The following is a 17,834-nucleotide window of genomic DNA, read 5'->3' as shown; positions in this document are numbered from 1 at the left end:
CTAAGTTGAAATCGTAATCCGATTAATTCAAGTTATAATAATCGAATTGCGATTTAAACTTAGCACTGCTATATTCCATATTAGGCTAGAATTAACGAATATGGAATATAGCAGTAAGTTGAAATCGCAATTCGATTATTATAACTTGAATTAATCGAATTGCGATTTCAACGTAATTCTCGAATCCGACAGTACATTCTAGTATATGGAGACGTTCCCATGGTGATGGGGACGCTCCATGAGCATGGAAGTCGGCAGAAGCGGCAATGGGCACTGACTGGAACAGCCAGGAAGCCAGGAATCCAAAGGACAGGTAAGAACAACTTTAGGGAAGTGGGAAAGAAAAAAAATATAACAAATAAAAAAATAATTTAAAAAAAAACACATTCGATTTGGCGAATATATAGAACTATATTCGAAATATTCGCGAAATCTCGAAGTCACGATATTCGAGAAAAAAATTTGCAATTCTAATATTCGCGCTCAACACTAGTCATGAACGATTTCTTGATAATGCAGGCGGAAAGGAGTACTACTGTCACAGACGTACCGAGACATTCGGACATCCCCGCGACAGTGAGTGGCAGGAGATCTTTGAGACTGGCAACACATGGTTTTATCTGACATGTTTACCTCGTGGATCAATAGGCGTCTGTGTTGTTTCTGGTACTGGCCACACCCTTAACTTCCAGGTGTTGCTATTGTGGTCATTTAGCTTTCCCTATTTATACTGTAGTTGTTTCTCCCACAATGATGTGCAGTTTATAGCTTCAGTTGGACCTGTGGATAGCTGGTGTTTGGATCTCGACTTGAGTTCATGGTGCTGCCATAGCTTCTTGGAAGTTAAGTGTTACATTTCTCTTTTGTATTTTATTTTGACTTTCCTGTGTGTTGCATTTCCTTATTGTTTTGTATTAGGACTCAGGGAGACTCCCGTTCAGCCTTCCATTTGGAGGAACAGGTTGTCTCATTCCTGTCATTAGTACCAGGGTCCTTTAGGGTTAGATAGGACTTTAGGTATTCCTGTGTATAAACTCACCTACTGTACCTTTGGGGTCTGTTCATACTGGTAGCCAGTCAGGGCTTTGGCTAGTTTTTTCACTAGGAGGTGTCCATCTTCCTTCCCTAGTTTGCGTGCCATTTGCTCAGGCCCTTTGAGGAGGGTAGGGGGGGGGGGGCAGGAGCAGCACCAGCTCTATTAGCAGCAACTTAAGCTTGGAGTCTTTGATGAGCACTTTTCTTCACCTGCCTACTGAAGAAACCACCCACCAGCAGCAGCAGCAAGATATGGAGCAGAACCTAAATCAGCAGGTGGTGGCATACTTGGACTGCACCCTGCCACACATCCAAGATCCCCTGGACTACTGGGCAGCCAAACTTGATATGTGGCCGCAACTGGCCTAGATTGCCCTGGACAAGCTTTCCTGCCTGGCCAGTAGTGTGGCATGGGAGCAGATGTTTAGTGCAGAAAACTCGCCTTTCCCTCAAAATGTTGAGAGACTGACCTTTGTAGCGATCAATCAGGTATGGATCAGCCAGAATTTCCACACACCAGTGCCTGATGCATCACACTAGATCATTCTGGGTGCCATACCAAAACTTTGCAAAATCTTTGAAGCTTCCAAATTAAATTTTTCAAAACTTAACAAAGTTGATCTGTGGCAGCTATGCACCCAAATGAAACACCTGCACGCAGGCAACAGGACGTTCTGCGTCATTTTGTAGCCCGAATTCAACTGTATGAATGGTGAGGCCCGAAAAATTTGAGACGGTTCCTGCACATTGTCTTCCACCTGGTTCCCTGCTGAAAGCACAGTTTTGGCACCGGCGGTCCATGGGTATCCATCTTCAACCTCAACCTCTTGCACATCAGGCAAACAGTGTGAGCCCCAAGTCATGTAGCAGTCACTTATGCTTTTTGATGACTCTGCTGGCGGGGGTTCCGTGGGCCATCCACATAGCCTTGCTCAAAAAGTGGAAGTGATGCCCAACCACTTATGTTTGAGGAAGAGGATGTGGGAGGACCGCCGCAAACAGGTGTCAACTGCTACAGCTTTCTGAAGTGTGCAGACTGGCAAGGAGGGTAGGAGTGAGGAGTGGGTGGAAGATGATGTGGAGGATGAGACCTCACATGGAAGCAAGGTCATCTGAGTGACATGTGCAATTCGGAGGAAGGGGTGGTGGTCACGCAGTGCCAACCGCACAGCAAAAGCGGGAGCAGGGTGCAAAAGCACTGCAGCCAGCTCCTACTCAGTACGCCTGCTACTGCATACCGCGCTGAGGGAAAGAGCACACCAAAGCCAGCTGAAAGGAGTTCCTTGGTGTGGCAGTTCTTCAGACAATGTGCTGACGATAGGACATGGGTGGTTTGCACGCTGTGCAGTCAAAGCCTGAAGCGAAGCATACCGTATTTTTCGCCCCTATAAGAAGCACCGGCCCATAAGACGGTTTTTGAGGAAAATAAGAAAACAATATTTTGAACCAAAAGGTTCAACCTGAACTGGGTGGGTGAGCCAGGGGGACCATATACAAGTGCTACTCTGAGGGAGAGGGGAAGGAAGAGCCTGATGGTCTTGACCTCAAAAGAAGGAAATAAGAGTGAAGGAAGCCATAGTGTATTGCTCAAATCCTTTAAATGTACAACAAGAAGAGGTGCTGTCCAAACCTTACACTGTCATGTACTGTGCAGCTATTTTATTTATTTTTTCTTGGTAAATATTACTGTATTTTGTCTGTTGTGCTTCAATAGTGTATGGAATGATCAGGCAGTACACAGATCCCTCCAGTTCCACAACCTTTAATGATCATCATTCAGTTAAAGGATCAGTTAATAATTATCCATAATGTGCCTTTAATTATACACACAAATGTCTAAAATCTTGCACGTCATCAAAATTATAGCCACATGGAGTCCATTAAATTGCCCAACCAAAATTGTGCCTTTTTTTGGGCGGCTTCCGGAGGAATGTTTTCTCTTTAAATAACACTATAGTATGTATAAATTTCTTATCTTCAATGGAGCTTAAAGGGCCTCTGTCAGCGTGATTAACCCTATTAAACCAGGCATATTGTTAATTAAAACCATACTTTTCTTTTGCCTGTATGTCAATCAGCTGCAGAGATATCTTAATTTTTATTCATATGAAAATAAGTCAGTTTCAGCATCTGGGAGCTGGAATAAGTCTTTGGAGCACTGCTTCTATAATGTCCATGTGTTCTGCACACTCCCCCTCCCTGTGATTGAAAGGCATAGAAATCAAGCATGCTGAGGTGAAATTAGGTGAAATCTTGCTTCTAATATCTGTGACACGCAGCTCTGGTTCAAATTTCACTTTTACACAGAGAAACAGGTCTTGAACTAGATATGAGGGTATTATATATGAGTATCAAGAAAGATGTAAAATTCATCCTAGAGCTGCATAGCATTATATTATATACACTAACCATAACCTAGCAAGTACAGTATTTCTTGCAGCAGGCCATTTTGCTATTGGCATAAGCTTTTAATGTCTATCAACTTTTATTATGGATTAAATAAAGGAAGAAAAAATATAATTGATGAAAAAAAATGCCATGTCTTATGATTTGAACCTGAGACCATCTATATGGAAGACAGAATGCTTAACTCCAGGCTATAGAACTTCCATGTTGGAGAGAGAGAGGTTTTCTATGTTTAGAAAGCTAATACATATTACTTGTTTCTTAATTGGCACAATATATATAAACTAGTGATTTGTATTAGCTTTCTAAGCATAGAAAACCCCTCCCCTCAATGGACTTGGGCTACAGCCTGGTAGTAAATATTCTGCCTTCCATATTAAGGGTTAAAGGTTCAAATCTTTAAAGAAACTTGTATTTCTCCCTCAATTAAAGTTGATTAAAATTAAATGGCCTGATGCTAAACTTGCAAGGCTGTAAGTAGGGTGTATATCATACTTTAGGATGAAGTTTACTTATTTACTGATACTTATACATAATACCCCCCTTATCTAGTTCAAGATCTGTTTCCCAGAGTTGATTGTTACAGATATGCCAACATAAAGTAGACATATGGGGAATGTTAAGTAATAAATATTTTATGAGGTATCACTTTCTGTTTTAAAAGCAGAGAAATTGAAATTTAGAAAAATTTTCAAAATGTTTGGTAAATTTGGGATTTTTTCATAAATAAAGGTGAGATATAGTACAGACCAAAAGTTTGGACACACCTCATTCAAAGAGTTTTCTTTATTTTCATGACTATGAAAATTGTAGATTCACACTGAAGGCATCAAAACTATGAATTAACACATAAGGAATTATATACATAACAAAAAAGTGTGAAACAACTGAAAATATGTCATATTCTAGGTCCTTCAAAGTAGCCACCTTTTGCTTTGATTACTGCTTTGCACACTCTTGGCATTCTCTTGATGAGCTTCAAGAGGTAGTCACCTGAAATGGTTTTCACTTCACAGGTGTGCCCTGTCAGGTTTAATAAGTGGGATTTCTTTCTTTAAAACAGGTCCTTAATATTTATTAGAATACATACGATGACAGACTACGCCCTCCCAGTGGTCTACAGGCTGGCTCCCTCTCACAGTCTAGAACCTCCCGCTGTTTATGTTTCTTCACAGCAGTGACTTGAATACTGATACTCTGTAGCGACTCCAGCCTCAGAGCGCTCTGGCTGACGGTCTGTATCTATTTACGTGTTTAGCTCAAATTAACTCCTGTTACGGAGCTCCCTGCCTGCCGACCACTGACTCTAAAAACACACACACACATACAGACATCCTGCATCCCGACATGTTTCGCTGGAGATCCAGCGTCTTCAGGGGATAATGCAGGTATGTGTGTTGGGGCGGGGACCGTCTTTTAACAGTTCGGTAACCGATGACGTCTACCTCGCTGCTTACTGTGTGCTAAATCGCCCCCTCCTTCTTTAAAGTCCGATTCGGAAAGGCTTACCTTATCTTAGGTTAACGCCTTCCAGCCGCCTCTTGCTTGGATCATCTTATCCCTCTCTCAGAGCTCCAAGCGGTCCACGCATGCGCGCCAACTTAGAAAAGATTTCCTTCCATATCTCAGTACCGCGCATGATCTGCTACTTAATTTCGTATCTCCCATTCTTCTCCGTACTGCAGATGCAGAATACTTCGTTATCTTCGTTTTGTGGAATATGACGAATACATTCGTCATATTCGCTAATTCTACCAAGCCAACCATAGTAAACCAGGTCCAAGTTGAAATCGCAATTCGATTAATTCAAGTTATAATAATCAAATTTTGATTTTAACTTAGCACTGCTATATTCCATATTAGGCTAGAATTAACGAATATGGGATATAGCAGTACTAAGTTAAAATCGAAATTCGATTATTATAACTTGAATTAATCGCATTGCGATTTCAACGTAATTCTCAAATCCGACAGTACATTCTAGTATATGGAAACGTTCCCATGGTGATGGGGACGCTCCATGAGCACGGAAGTCGGCAGAAACGGCAACGGGCACTGACTGGAGCAGCCAGGAAGCCAGGAATCCAAAGGACAGGTAAGAACAACTTTAGGGAAGTGGGAAAGAAAAAAATATTACAATTAAAAAAATAAATAAAAGAATATTCGAAATATCGAAAGTGCCGATATTCGCGAAAAAAATTCAATATTCGAATATTCGCGCTCAACACTATTCATAATATTGCTGTTATTTTTCATTTTAGAGTCTCATCCAGGCAGTGAATTATATACATATTACAGAAATGTCTACTTCTTTATTTTTGTCCTGTGACTTTTAATAAAGCAGTTTAACAGGTTATCCTATTATGTTAATATATCAGTTAAATTTAACCCATTGGACTTCATTAATATACCATTGTAAATTGTCAATACCAGTGTGTAGTGACACACTTCACGCGCCTTGGGACGCCTTTCACTTTTCATCTATGTCTTCATGCCTCCTCCCAGTGGAGCTCCTTCTTTTTTCCTAAGAAGAGCCAACAATAACCCATGTACATCAGAAATATGGTTACAACCTACTCTATAAAGACCATTTAACTAGCCTAACCACTTAAATGCTCATTAAACCATAATGGTGTCCAGGCCAACAGCTTTGGTTGATTCCTTATTTTTTTTAATAAGGCTTAGGAGTTCTTCAAAGATTTAACAAATAAAATCTTTCTCCAACTTAAATTTTTCAGGTGCCCATACTCTAAAAGTTGAACTATGTCTCAATAGTTGCCTGAGATGGACCAAATAGTTGAAAGATTATTTTCACCCACAAAGTAAGAAAATAAATTTGGGACACTAAAAATATTTCCTAATACTGTATCTGGAAATGAAATAACTCCACTCTCTCTAGGTAGACTTAGGCATTCCAATTTCATCCTTATCCTTTTACTGCCCCAGATGAATACATTAAAGATGGCAACTATTTTTTAACAACCCATGTGTGACAGCCTGATACCCCGACTGGGTTCCTCCGTCAGAAAACAGTTTCCCCTCCGCTGGAAACCGAATTTCAGTGCCCTCGCCCCAAACCTGCCTAATAATTGGACAGAGCCAATATATGAGGACAGAACGCTTAACTCCTCAATCATGAGGCAACACCAATGTTGAATAGTAAATCAAGGACTGACTTTATTGAAGACCAACTCAGTATATATACAGTTCAACAAGTCAACCATTAACAGCATGCAAACAGACATCCCCTCCCCAGTGTCTTAATGAAAGAATAGGGAGAGAGGAGATACATGTGATGGGATTATCTCCTGAGTGTATCATAGGGTGATCTACTCCTCTACACCGGAGTCCTCTATTTCTAGAGTCAGCTAACTTAATCTCATCACTAACACAATAGAACAAAGGGACAAATAAACTAACACAATTCATTGGGAGTCTCAGTGCAGAGTTAACCCTTTTTGTGTTGCGGGATTCACACCCTGCCCCTCTAATGGGCAATAGGAAAAATGTGGATTATAACTCTGCACATAAATCAGGGTTAATAGTTCCTTGTAACCCCAAGAGGTCTGAGGGGGGTTTCCATAGTTCTGGGTCCATTGTCTGTAGGTAGGAGTATAGCCCTCAGACTTCTCCAGCAGCCCCAGTGACGGTTCAGTCCGTCACACCATGTACTATGGAATTCAAGATTGTCTTCATGTTGATGATTTGCATAACAAGTGTCAGTGTCAGAATTGTAACTGCCATGAGGAGAAGCTTTAGGCAGAAAACCTGATGCATAGCTGTGTTGGTGGTGGTAGTATTAGCAGTATTTCTTCTGGCACTGTGGTGATGGCAGGGGCAGTGGTAGCTGAGGTGGCAGTGTCAGTCAGGGAAAATACAGAGGAGGGAATTGTGAACGAGGCAAGGAACCCATAAGGACATATCACGGTAAGGACTATGATGATTGTGTGTTGGACGGACCTAAAAGGCGGGTTGCAATCGAGGACGCCGTGCTCTCTGGTGCCCAGAAGGAGTCCAGGCGGCAATCCACAGATGCCCCCCACCCCATAAGTGCCATCAACAGATGCCCCCCACCCCATAAGTGCCATCCACAGATGCCCCCTGACCCCATAAGTGCCATTCACAGATGCCCCCCCATAAGTGCCATTCACAGATGCCCCCCCCCATAAGTGCCATTCACAGATGCCCCCCCATAAGTGCCATCCACAGATGCCCCCCCATAAGTGCCATTCACAGATGCCCCCCCATAAGTGCCATCCACAGATGCCCCCCCACCCCATAAGTGCCATTCACAGATGCCCCCCCACCCCATTAGTACCATTCACAGATGCTCCCCCCATAAGTGCCATCCACAGATGCCCCCACCCCCATAAGCTGGGTAATAGGTCAGTGATAATATCTGAGATTGGAAAAGCTGGGTAATAAGTCAGTGATAATATCAGACACCGGGAAAGCTGGGTAATAAGTCAGTGATAATATCTGAGACCGGGAAAGCTGGGTAATAAGTCAGTGATAATATCTGAGACCGGGAAAGCTGGGAAATATGTCTGTAATAATATTGTACACCGGGAAAGCTGGGTAATAAGTCTGTGATTGTATCGGACATCGGGAAAGCTGGGTAATAAGTCAGTGAATATATCTATCTATATCTAGCACAGATCATATGGCTACTAGCTAACATGCATTTGGGCTGTAGTGATTTATTGTTTTTGCTGCACAGAATGGGTTTGTAACACAGGTTTTATGTGTAAAAGTGTATTAGAATGCAGGACAGCCACAAGTTACTACATTAGTTCACTAGCATTGGTCAGTGGTCACTGAGTGATTCCCCAGCAGGGGGATGGGCTTTACATACTCTGCAGGCTGCCAGACTGATGACTCATCCACAAGGACTGAGCTCTCAGGGTGAGTCATGAGGAGGCGTGGCCTTCACTCAACTGCCTGAGCCAAACCAGGAAGTTATCAGGACATCTACTGCTGGGAAGATTGAAAAAGCAAGATGGGACAACCCCTTTAATTATGGTAAAAGTGGTGCAGTCTCATGCCTTCACCAACATTATTACTTCTGGCCAGCTTTCTGTAACCATTGTCTCATTTTTAAAAATAAGTTCACTTCTGCAACTTCATCCACATTTTATTTTGTTCTGTGGCAGTAGGACTTCTGGTCAACTCTCTGTGTAAAACTTGTCTTGTTTTTAAAATGTTGTGCACTTCCACGCCTTCATCCAAATTGAATTCTATTCTATGGCATATGACATGTGTGCTTCTGGCCAGCTGTCCGTAGTCTCATATTTACAATAAAATGTCACAGACTTCTGCGCTTTCACCAAAATTGAATTGTGCAGTTGTACTTCTGTCCAGCTGTACGAAAAACATGACGTTCTACTAATGTGGCGTAGCTCCGTGCCTTCACCAAATTTTATTCTGTTCTATGGAAGTAATACGTCTGGTTAGCTGTTCATAAAATATGGCCCGTCCTTCTCCAACTGTGGAGCAGTTCAGCGCCTTCACTCAAATTTGACATTTTATTATGTCCTATGGCAGTAGTATATCTGGCCAGCCGTCTGTAAAACTTGTTTTGTCGTTCTCTAAATGTGGAATAGTTCCACTACTTCAACAAAATGGCTGGGTGCGCCTGGCAGTGTATTCTAGTTGCAGATATTGCCTTATAACACAGCTGCAGCTGCTGAAGAACATCAAAAGCAGCTACATGGAAGGGCATACATTTTTTTTTTTTTTGCCATTTGAACAGAAATGAAGTTTTTTTTTTTATGTGTTGGGTGGGTAAATAGGCTCAAGACTTTACAACACCTGTTCCAGCATCCAGGGGACAGATAGAATTTAATATCTCCGTAAAACCATGAACTACCAGTCTGAAATATGTTTTAGGGCATCTCTAGACAGTTTTTTTTTATTTATTTTGGGCTTGGGAAAATAGAATATATGTGTGTCTTACAATACAAACAGTAGCAATTTATTTCTCAAGTAATAACATGAAATACTAGGCCAAAATACGCATAAGGGCATCGCCAGGCACTTTAAATGATGACATTGTGTAATGGATGACTCACTAAAAATAATATCACAAAAACAAAGACAGGTGCACTATGTGGTCTTACTAACCCTCGTACTGGTGTAAAATTGAGAATTAGCCAACATATCCTGCTTGGAGGACATGTCTGAGCCCGAGCACAAAGCAAAGGTTTCTCAAGTAGCTCAGGACCTAACGCTAAACCTACATGGGCCGTATGGGCAATACCAGGAGCCAGTGGGCGAATTACAGGAGCGCAAGGTCCGACTCACAGAAATCTCCTAGTAACCTCCAGCATGTGACCATGCATACAATGGGAGGAGGGAGAGAGCTCCCCACCCAAGACTGTCTGATATAGCCCGGGCCTCACATGTGCACCAGAATGCTGACTGTGGATGGAAATAAAGGCACATTCAGACTAGGAGTTTCTACACCTCCAAAAAATTCTAAATACAAACTGGCAGGACATGTTGGCTAATTCTCAATTTTACACCAGTATGAGGGTTAGTAAGACCGCAGAGTGCACCTGTCTTTGTTTTTGTTATATTATTTTTACTGTTTATCACATCCACACAATTGCTATCATGTCTCCTGCAGGCATCCTCCATTGTATGCATTTTTGCTGGGGATTGCCATTAGCAACGGACCACAAGTGCAGGATCTGCCCCCTGGTATAGATGCACCACTGCATATGGGGTTGAGCACTTTCTGCTTTTTAATACCACTCCAATTTGTAGTTTGTAAATAGATGACTCACTCCTACTCTCAGACACAGCAGGATGATGTGGAGGTGACTTTTGAGTCTGAAGTCAGGAACCACAGCGATGTTCCTTCTCCTCATCCTTGCAGCCCCAGAGAAGGCTTTTAATGAAGTCTTCTCTGTCTTCACTGCCACTTCCTAGTATGGACACATTGCTTTTTGCCAAGAAGTGGCAAGAAAATCCTACCATTCCCTACAGCAGATAGTCAAGAGAGTCTCCCTGTTAACGACTTGTGTGAAAGCAGTGACCGCTTGGTCTGCTTTGGAGGTACAGAAGGAGACTTGCACCCCATGCATAGCTGTGATGGTAATACTGGCATCTGTAGCCACGGCATTGGCGGTGGGGGCAGCGACAGTGGCAGTCAGGACAAATGCAGAGCAGGGGATGGGGGCCAAGGAGCCCGCCATGATAATGTGGATCTCAGTGTGAGAATGGCCATAGGTGGAGGTGGGAGGAGGAGCGCGAGGTACAACTGTAAGTGGCATCAGCTGTGAGCAGGAAAAGCATCTAGATGTAATGAAAACATTCAGTACTGCTCCAGTGCCCCTTCTGAGCTTGGGCCTGAAGCAGTCACTTCCTGTGCTTCCCTGATAGCTATGCCACTATTTTAGACCCTCCCTATCAGTGCAAAATGTGGGAGTGTTTTGCTCCCTCCAAAAGGGTGGCCAAATTACATTAGTATCAAAAAACTGTGTACGCAGCTTGCTGCAGCCTTCGGTAAACAGACGCCTGCTGCCAGCATGTCTAAAAGGTAAGCCCTCCTCTTTCAAATTCACCCCTCCCGCCACCACAGGCATCAATAGCTGCATGAGCAGGAGCAGCAGCAAGTTCAGTTTCTGCAATATGATGGAGCAGTTTTGCCAGAGCCGTGCCAGACTGAGGCAAATCAGAAAGCTGAGACCTCACACCTCAATGTCCAGGTTCAGGCCTACCTACACTGGCCAGTCTCCAACACAAAACCTGTTCCCTGACCCATGAATTTCTGGCCAGGCAAACTGGAACTTAACTGGCACAGTACGCTTTCTTTTTTGCCAGTCTCCAGTGTCATCTTGGAGAGGGTTTTCAGCACCGCATAAGTGTGGTGACACCCAAACGGACCAAGTTGTCCTCTGCCAGTGTCCAAAACATCACTTTTGTAAAAATGAACCAAGTCTGTACTGGGGAGGATGTTCACAATCTTCAGGCTGAGGCCGATGAATAGATCTGGCATTGCTTACAGTTGCTGACTACTGCCCCCATCATGCCACTGCTGCTGCCTGCCTACCATCATGTTCCATACAGATGCTATCTCCACCATGCTACTGCCACCATAATGCCACTCCTGCAGCCTGTCTATCATCGTAAGGCAGCTGCGGCTGCCTCCATTATTCCACTACCACCTTCATGCCACTGCTTCTGCCTACCTGCCATCATGTTTAGTACAGCTGCTGCCTCCATCACGTCACTGCTGCTGCCTGCCTACCAATATAATAAAAGTCAAATAAAAAATCCTTGTCGTAGTCTCTACCATACAAAATGCTGCTGGATTGTTGTGAAGTACGTCCTTCCCCACTTATAGTTATCTGTAAACAGATTTCCGTTGCTTTTTTAAGAGACAGGACATCCTTTTCCACCAATATTTCTGGAAACCACTCAAACATCCTTCTACACTGGTCATTGTAACCCAAGGAAACGTCTCCGACTCCTGATCTTCTGACCTTTCTCACTCAAAAGAAGGGAAGAAGCAAAGATCCCAATAGTGAAACTCCATCACTTTATATATCACACAAAAGGCAATTTATTAGAATCACCGTATATAAAAAAACAGGGGGTCATTTATTAAGGCCGGCGTTTTAGACGCCAGTCTTAATAAAGCCCCCGCGCTGGTGGTGGATTGCCAAAGTTTTGAAGAGGCGCCGGCCTCTTCATAACTTCAGCATATCCAGTGCCAGTTCAAAACATAAGACAACTTCCTTGGTGTAGACAATGATTAATGAGACGGATAAATGAGACGGGCTGCTGCTTCCTCCATCATGCTGCTGCTCCTCTCTGCTTATCCTCTACTGCCACAATTATTAAAGCTATGCATCTGCCACTACTACCACCCATAGACAGCCGATCTACTGCCTTGTATGCTTGTATGTTCCATGCTGTGCTGCTTCTACTGCCGCTACTATTGTGGCCACATGCCTCTAATACCCGTTTCACATCCACACTGCTCTGCTTCCAATTTTTCTGGGGTCATTCACAACGAGTCACTTTTGCTTCTGACAATGAACACTTGTGTGTGTTGTATGGGCAGCATTCTGACCCTGTCAAGGCGTAATTATTGGACGCTTGGGCCCCAAGCCATGTTTTTTGAAAGTTTTTTTTTATCATCTCAACGTGTATGTTTGAACACCATCTGCCCCTGATGAGGGACAATTTTTGAAAGCTTTGGAATATGAAAAACAGAAAACGTGTGCCGGCGTTGTGTGTTTTTAAACACACTGTATATTAACGCCGTCAGACATTACCCACATCTGTGTATGTCAGTGTCACTCAGACATCATTTACTATTGCTGGCATTGCGTTCAAGAGCTTAGAGAGGGGTTAGAGAAATATTTTTTTTTTTATAAGAAATCAATGAAAAGTGATAACATGTTTTCTTAAAAGTTTTGAGCCCTAGGAGTCTGGAGGATGTTATATACCAATTTCCAGGGCAACTGAAGTGAATCTGGTTCGGTATTAAGCAAGCATTTTAAAATTCAGTGAACCTTGACAGGTTCACTGTTCAAGTGCATAGTTGTAATATAGGCATAATTCTCCCTGGTTATACTGTGGTCAAAGGCAATGAGCACAATGCTTTCAATGCAGAAATGCTTGACAGTTTCAATAGCAACTTATTTTACTGTCTTTAATGTGCAGGAGACTATCTTTTCAAGTGATTAAATGAATTTACTTAATGTTTGCAGCACAGGGGGACTGTTTGAGCTCAATAATGCTCAGCCAAATGCAACAATGAGATGATTTACCATTCGTCCTCTGTCTAGTAGCATTTACGATACACAGTATGTTCCCTGTGAGCGGGTCCTTACAGGTGACAGCTTATGCCCTGTCCAGTTCTTTAGAAGCTTCCACAGCAGCTTTAGCTCTGCTTGGTTATTCTTCTACAGTTCTGACAGATTCTCCTTCTTGGTTGGGCCAAATCTTTTCTTTGCCCGTTCTCTCTGTTGCTCATCACACACATAATACATATAGTCAGGCTAAAATACAGCTATTTTGATCTCTAGTGCCACACTAGCACCACTTTCTGTCTCTCAACTTCTTTCAACATTTCCTCCTTGTTCCTACTAGAATAGGGGCATCTAGCGGCCAAGACAAAACATAGTGGCACATTTAGCATAGTCACAATGTTTGCATTTAACTACTTTATTATGAGAGTGCTGAGAGTATCAAAACATTAATGCAGGCATAAGAAAAGTTCTGACTGTTATCATTATTACCTCAAACACCATGGGGCACATTTATTAGACCAGGGTTTTAGATGCCGGCCTTAATAAAGCCCTAAGCTGGCGCCGGCCTCTTCATAACTTCGGCGGATCCTCCACCAGTTCTAAATGGAAGACAGCTTTCGAGCTTGCGGTAGCATCATCAAGCTCAGTGCAGGTCCTGTGGCAGGTCTTTTCCACTCTACGCGAGCAAGTGGATGAGTTGAGTAAATTTTTTTAGACCCAAAAGGCCATATTGAACTAGTATATTACCATTTTTAACTGTTGTTAGATGGTTGCACCTCTGTCTAAGCAGCTGTTAAAATGGTCCCATTAATTGATAGGGTGAATAGGGTTTTAACATAGCGATTTGTGACAAATTAATTCGTAACAAATCAATTTGTTATTAAAATTCAGCACAGCTGCCAAATCAAATTTTACAAAACTTTGCTCATTTCTATTAATTACCTATCCTGAGGATATGTCATCACTATCAGGCTTAGGATAGGTCATCAATATCAGGAGCTTGGAAAACCACTTTACGTTTAGCTCATGAATACACCAATGGATACCTGAATCAGTTGAGGGAACTTGCCGTAAAATTTAGTGTTTCTTACATTGAAAAATGATGGTGCAATAAGCATATGCAATATTTTACCATAGAAATCTACAGTATTGCAAACTTCAAGGTTACTCAGGCATATCACAATTTAACATGAAATGAAGATCACCAGAATCTGTCCACACTTGAACGCAAAGTGTCATCATTGAAATGTTTCTAGCAGATAAACATGGTTTATTCACCTTCCTGAATCATCTCAACCCATCATGTCCCCGGGTGTAACACAATAAGAACTCTTATAAATCACAGGACGATTTGCTCTTTCTCTTTATACTTATGCTTCTAACTTCAGGGGATATCTAACCTAATCCTGGCCCACCCGTTTCTAATTTAAACCTCTTTTCCCATATCACATAGAAACCCTGCTAATCTCATCACTATTCATTGTGTGTCCTCTTTTCCCTCTTTTAATTGCGTGCTCTGGAATCCATGGTGTGTAACAAACTCACTGACATTCATGACTTCTTTCTTACTAATTTCTTACTAATTCTCTTAACCCGTTGGCTCTCAATGAAGCTTGGATTCAGGAATCTAACACTGCTTCTCCTGCTGCTCTTTCTTATGGTGGCATACACTATTCTCATACCCCTAGATCTGACAACAGACATGGTGATGGAGTTGGCATAATTCTTCCCCCAAAATGCACTTTTAGGTCATCCCACCAGTACCATAACTTTCATTCGCATCATTTAAAGTCTAAATTCTTAGACTATTCCATTCTCTCTACCTCAGAGTGGCAGTTGTATATTGACCCCCTGGCTCACCCACCCAGTTCCTGGATCACTTTTCTTGTTCTGGGCGACTTTAACATCCTGATTAACAGCCCTATCTTCCTGTCCATCTCCCAGCTTTCATCTCTAACCTCTTCTCAACTTTCTAATGCTCAGACTCATAAAGACAATAAAACACTTAACCTGGTCTTTTTCCGTCTCTGCTCCATTTCTCACTACTAAATCTCCTCTCCCACTCTTTGACCACAACCTTCTCTCCTTCAATATCACAAATCCCCATCTATCTGAGCACCCCCTTCAACTAGCCATACATTTTGAAATCTACATGCCTTTGACACTAAGAAACTTACAATCTACAATCATCACTGCCCCCAATCTGTCCCTCATTGATAAGCATTTGAGAGATTTATACAGGAAGCGTGCTTCATACTTCCGGACTTCCTGGTCACACCACTGGAACAGTCTGCATTCCATGCGCTTTCCATTGCCCACATGATTAAATATCCAGACTAAAGGTACATAGAGGAGGCAGTTATCATTCTTAGTGAACCACTTTTCTGGTGGAATAATATTATATGTTTTGGAGCACATCTTTTTTTTTTGTGCTAAAATTTATCAAGCTATAGCACACTTCTCCACTTTTCAAAGGTGCAATTACAATGTGTGACTTTTGCAAAGATTGCTAAAAAGTTGCGACCCCTATCTATAATCTTATATCAATTTATCTTTATCTATCTATCTATCTACCCACCGATCAATTTCATAGTTACTATATCTATCTATCTATGCTCAGTGCAAATTGATATTCGTTGAATGGTTGTTTTAAATGCTGTATTTATCTTCTTATTTCGGAGGCAGTATACTATGGGGTTTAATAAGGGAGTTACCACTGCGTAAAAGAGGGAAAAGGCCGTACTGATACTGAATGCTTGTCCTTTGTTAGGAAGTATGTAAATACCACATATTGTCCCATAAAATATGCAAACTACAGTCAGGTGGGAGCTGCATGTGGAGAAAACTTTAAGTCTCCTGGTCAGTGACTGGATCTTCAATATGGAGGAAATAATACAAGTATATGATGTAACTATGAGAATTAATGGTGTAATGACCAATGTTATGACAATAATTGTAATTTGCATTTGAAATATGGAGGTGTCTGAACATGAAAGCTGTAAGAGAGGAAAAAGATCACAAAAGAAATGGTGAATAACATTAGGTCCACAAAACTGTAACAGAGATACATTTGTGATTTTCACAGATATTACCAGCAGGGTCAAAGACCAGGACAAAGCTGCCAGAGATAGACAACACTTCAGGTCCATTATAGATGTATAACGTAAGGGGTTACAGATGGCCGAATATCGATCAAATGCCATGACTGTCAAAAAAAGGCATTCTGAGCTTAGAGCAAAAGAGAAACTTATATATTGAGTTATGCAGCATGTTAAAGGCATCAGCCGTGGCTCAACGAGTAAGAAATGGAGAGTATTGGGGACAATGGCTGTTATCAGTATGACATCAGATATGGAGACTTGTGTCAGGAAGAAGTACATTGGAGTATGGAGGTTCTTGCTGATGGACACCAGGGTGATGATCACAAAGTTTCCGCATATTGTCCCACAATAGATCAACAAGAGAAGAATGAAAAGAATTAGCTTGAAACTTTCAGCATTAGGAAACCCCATGAGGATCACTGTTCTTATTCTACTGACGTTGCTTCCAAGTTTAACCTTTAGAAATAACAAAATGAAAGTGCTGTCATATTAAGTAGGGCTCGGTGTAGTCCACTCAACCCACTGTCTGTGCCTACTTGGATGATCTGCCCTAAACAACAGCCCCCAACTGGGCGACAGTCCTTGGCCTGGCTAAGTACACAGGATCTAACCAAAGTCAAAGGATAGAAAACTTGAAACGGGGTAAAGAACCAAAGAACGACATCTACACCAGGAGGTAATGTCAAAAGAAGAGTTAGCAGTCAGAAGCAACATCACAATACACAAGTTATGGTTGGCACCGGCGCTGCTGTATTATAGAGGTCAGTCTTGCCGCAGAAGCATTGATGGGTAAGTGCGTGACAAGAACATTGAGTATGGTTCATGTAAAGAGAATCTGTCTCCAGATTTTATAATGCAAACTGCATACAACAATAAACACATCTCATAGACCGGATGAGGCTGATGTACTTGCTTTGAAATTCTATGTCAAAATTGCTGTATAATATTCTTTAAAGGTCTGGCTATCTGATATTACAATATGCGTTTTATGAGTCCAGCTAAAGAGTGAGAAAATGCATGAGTCCACTGCATTCAGGAGCTAAACTTAATCTTTGCCATTCGAGCACAACTCAAAAATAGTGTTGAGCGCGATTATTCGAATCACACATTTTAATCGTGAATATCGCTACTTTAAGGATTTGCTAATATTTAGAATATTGTGCTATATATTCATATTCGCAAATAGTGTTGAATATTCTAATCACAAATTTATTGTGAATTTATCACGAATATATCACATTGCCGATTTTTGCAATCAAGTAAACAATGACTGGAAATCACGAATGATTGAATTTGCAAATTTATGGCGAATATTCGGCCAAAAGTTTGCAAATTCAAATATTGCCTATGCCGCTCATCAGTACTCAAACTCCTTTCAGTGCTTCTCCTACCCTGCTGCTGCTGCATCTTAGCACAAGCTACAGTCTTCCTGGTTCTGCAGTGAGAGAAACCATCTACCAGCAGCAGTGCAGTGCTACAATATTTTTATTTTATTTTACTCACTTATATAGCGCTGACACTTTAC

General features: G+C 41.8%; 1 protein-coding gene across 1 annotated transcript in view; it reads right to left on the bottom strand.

Moving 5' to 3' along the window:
- The window catches only part of LOC122922932 (olfactory receptor 1468-like), a 39,084-nt gene extending 22,616 nt beyond the window's left edge, over positions 1-16,468 (bottom strand). The window contains exon 1 of the mRNA XM_044273701.1: positions 15,899-16,468. Within this exon, the coding sequence (XP_044129636.1) occupies positions 15,899-16,411 (513 nt within the window). The 5' untranslated portion in view covers positions 16,412-16,468. The remainder of the gene's footprint in view (positions 1-15,898) is intronic.
- Positions 16,469-17,834: the final 1,366 nt, after the last annotated feature.

The sequence above is a fragment of the Bufo gargarizans genome, unplaced genomic scaffold (assembly GCF_014858855.1).
Source record: "Bufo gargarizans isolate SCDJY-AF-19 unplaced genomic scaffold, ASM1485885v1 original_scaffold_1069_pilon, whole genome shotgun sequence".
NCBI classification, from domain to species: domain Eukaryota; kingdom Metazoa; phylum Chordata; class Amphibia; order Anura; family Bufonidae; genus Bufo; species Bufo gargarizans.
Note: the sequence above shows the minus strand (reverse complement) of the source record. Positions and strands in the feature narration are given on the sequence as shown.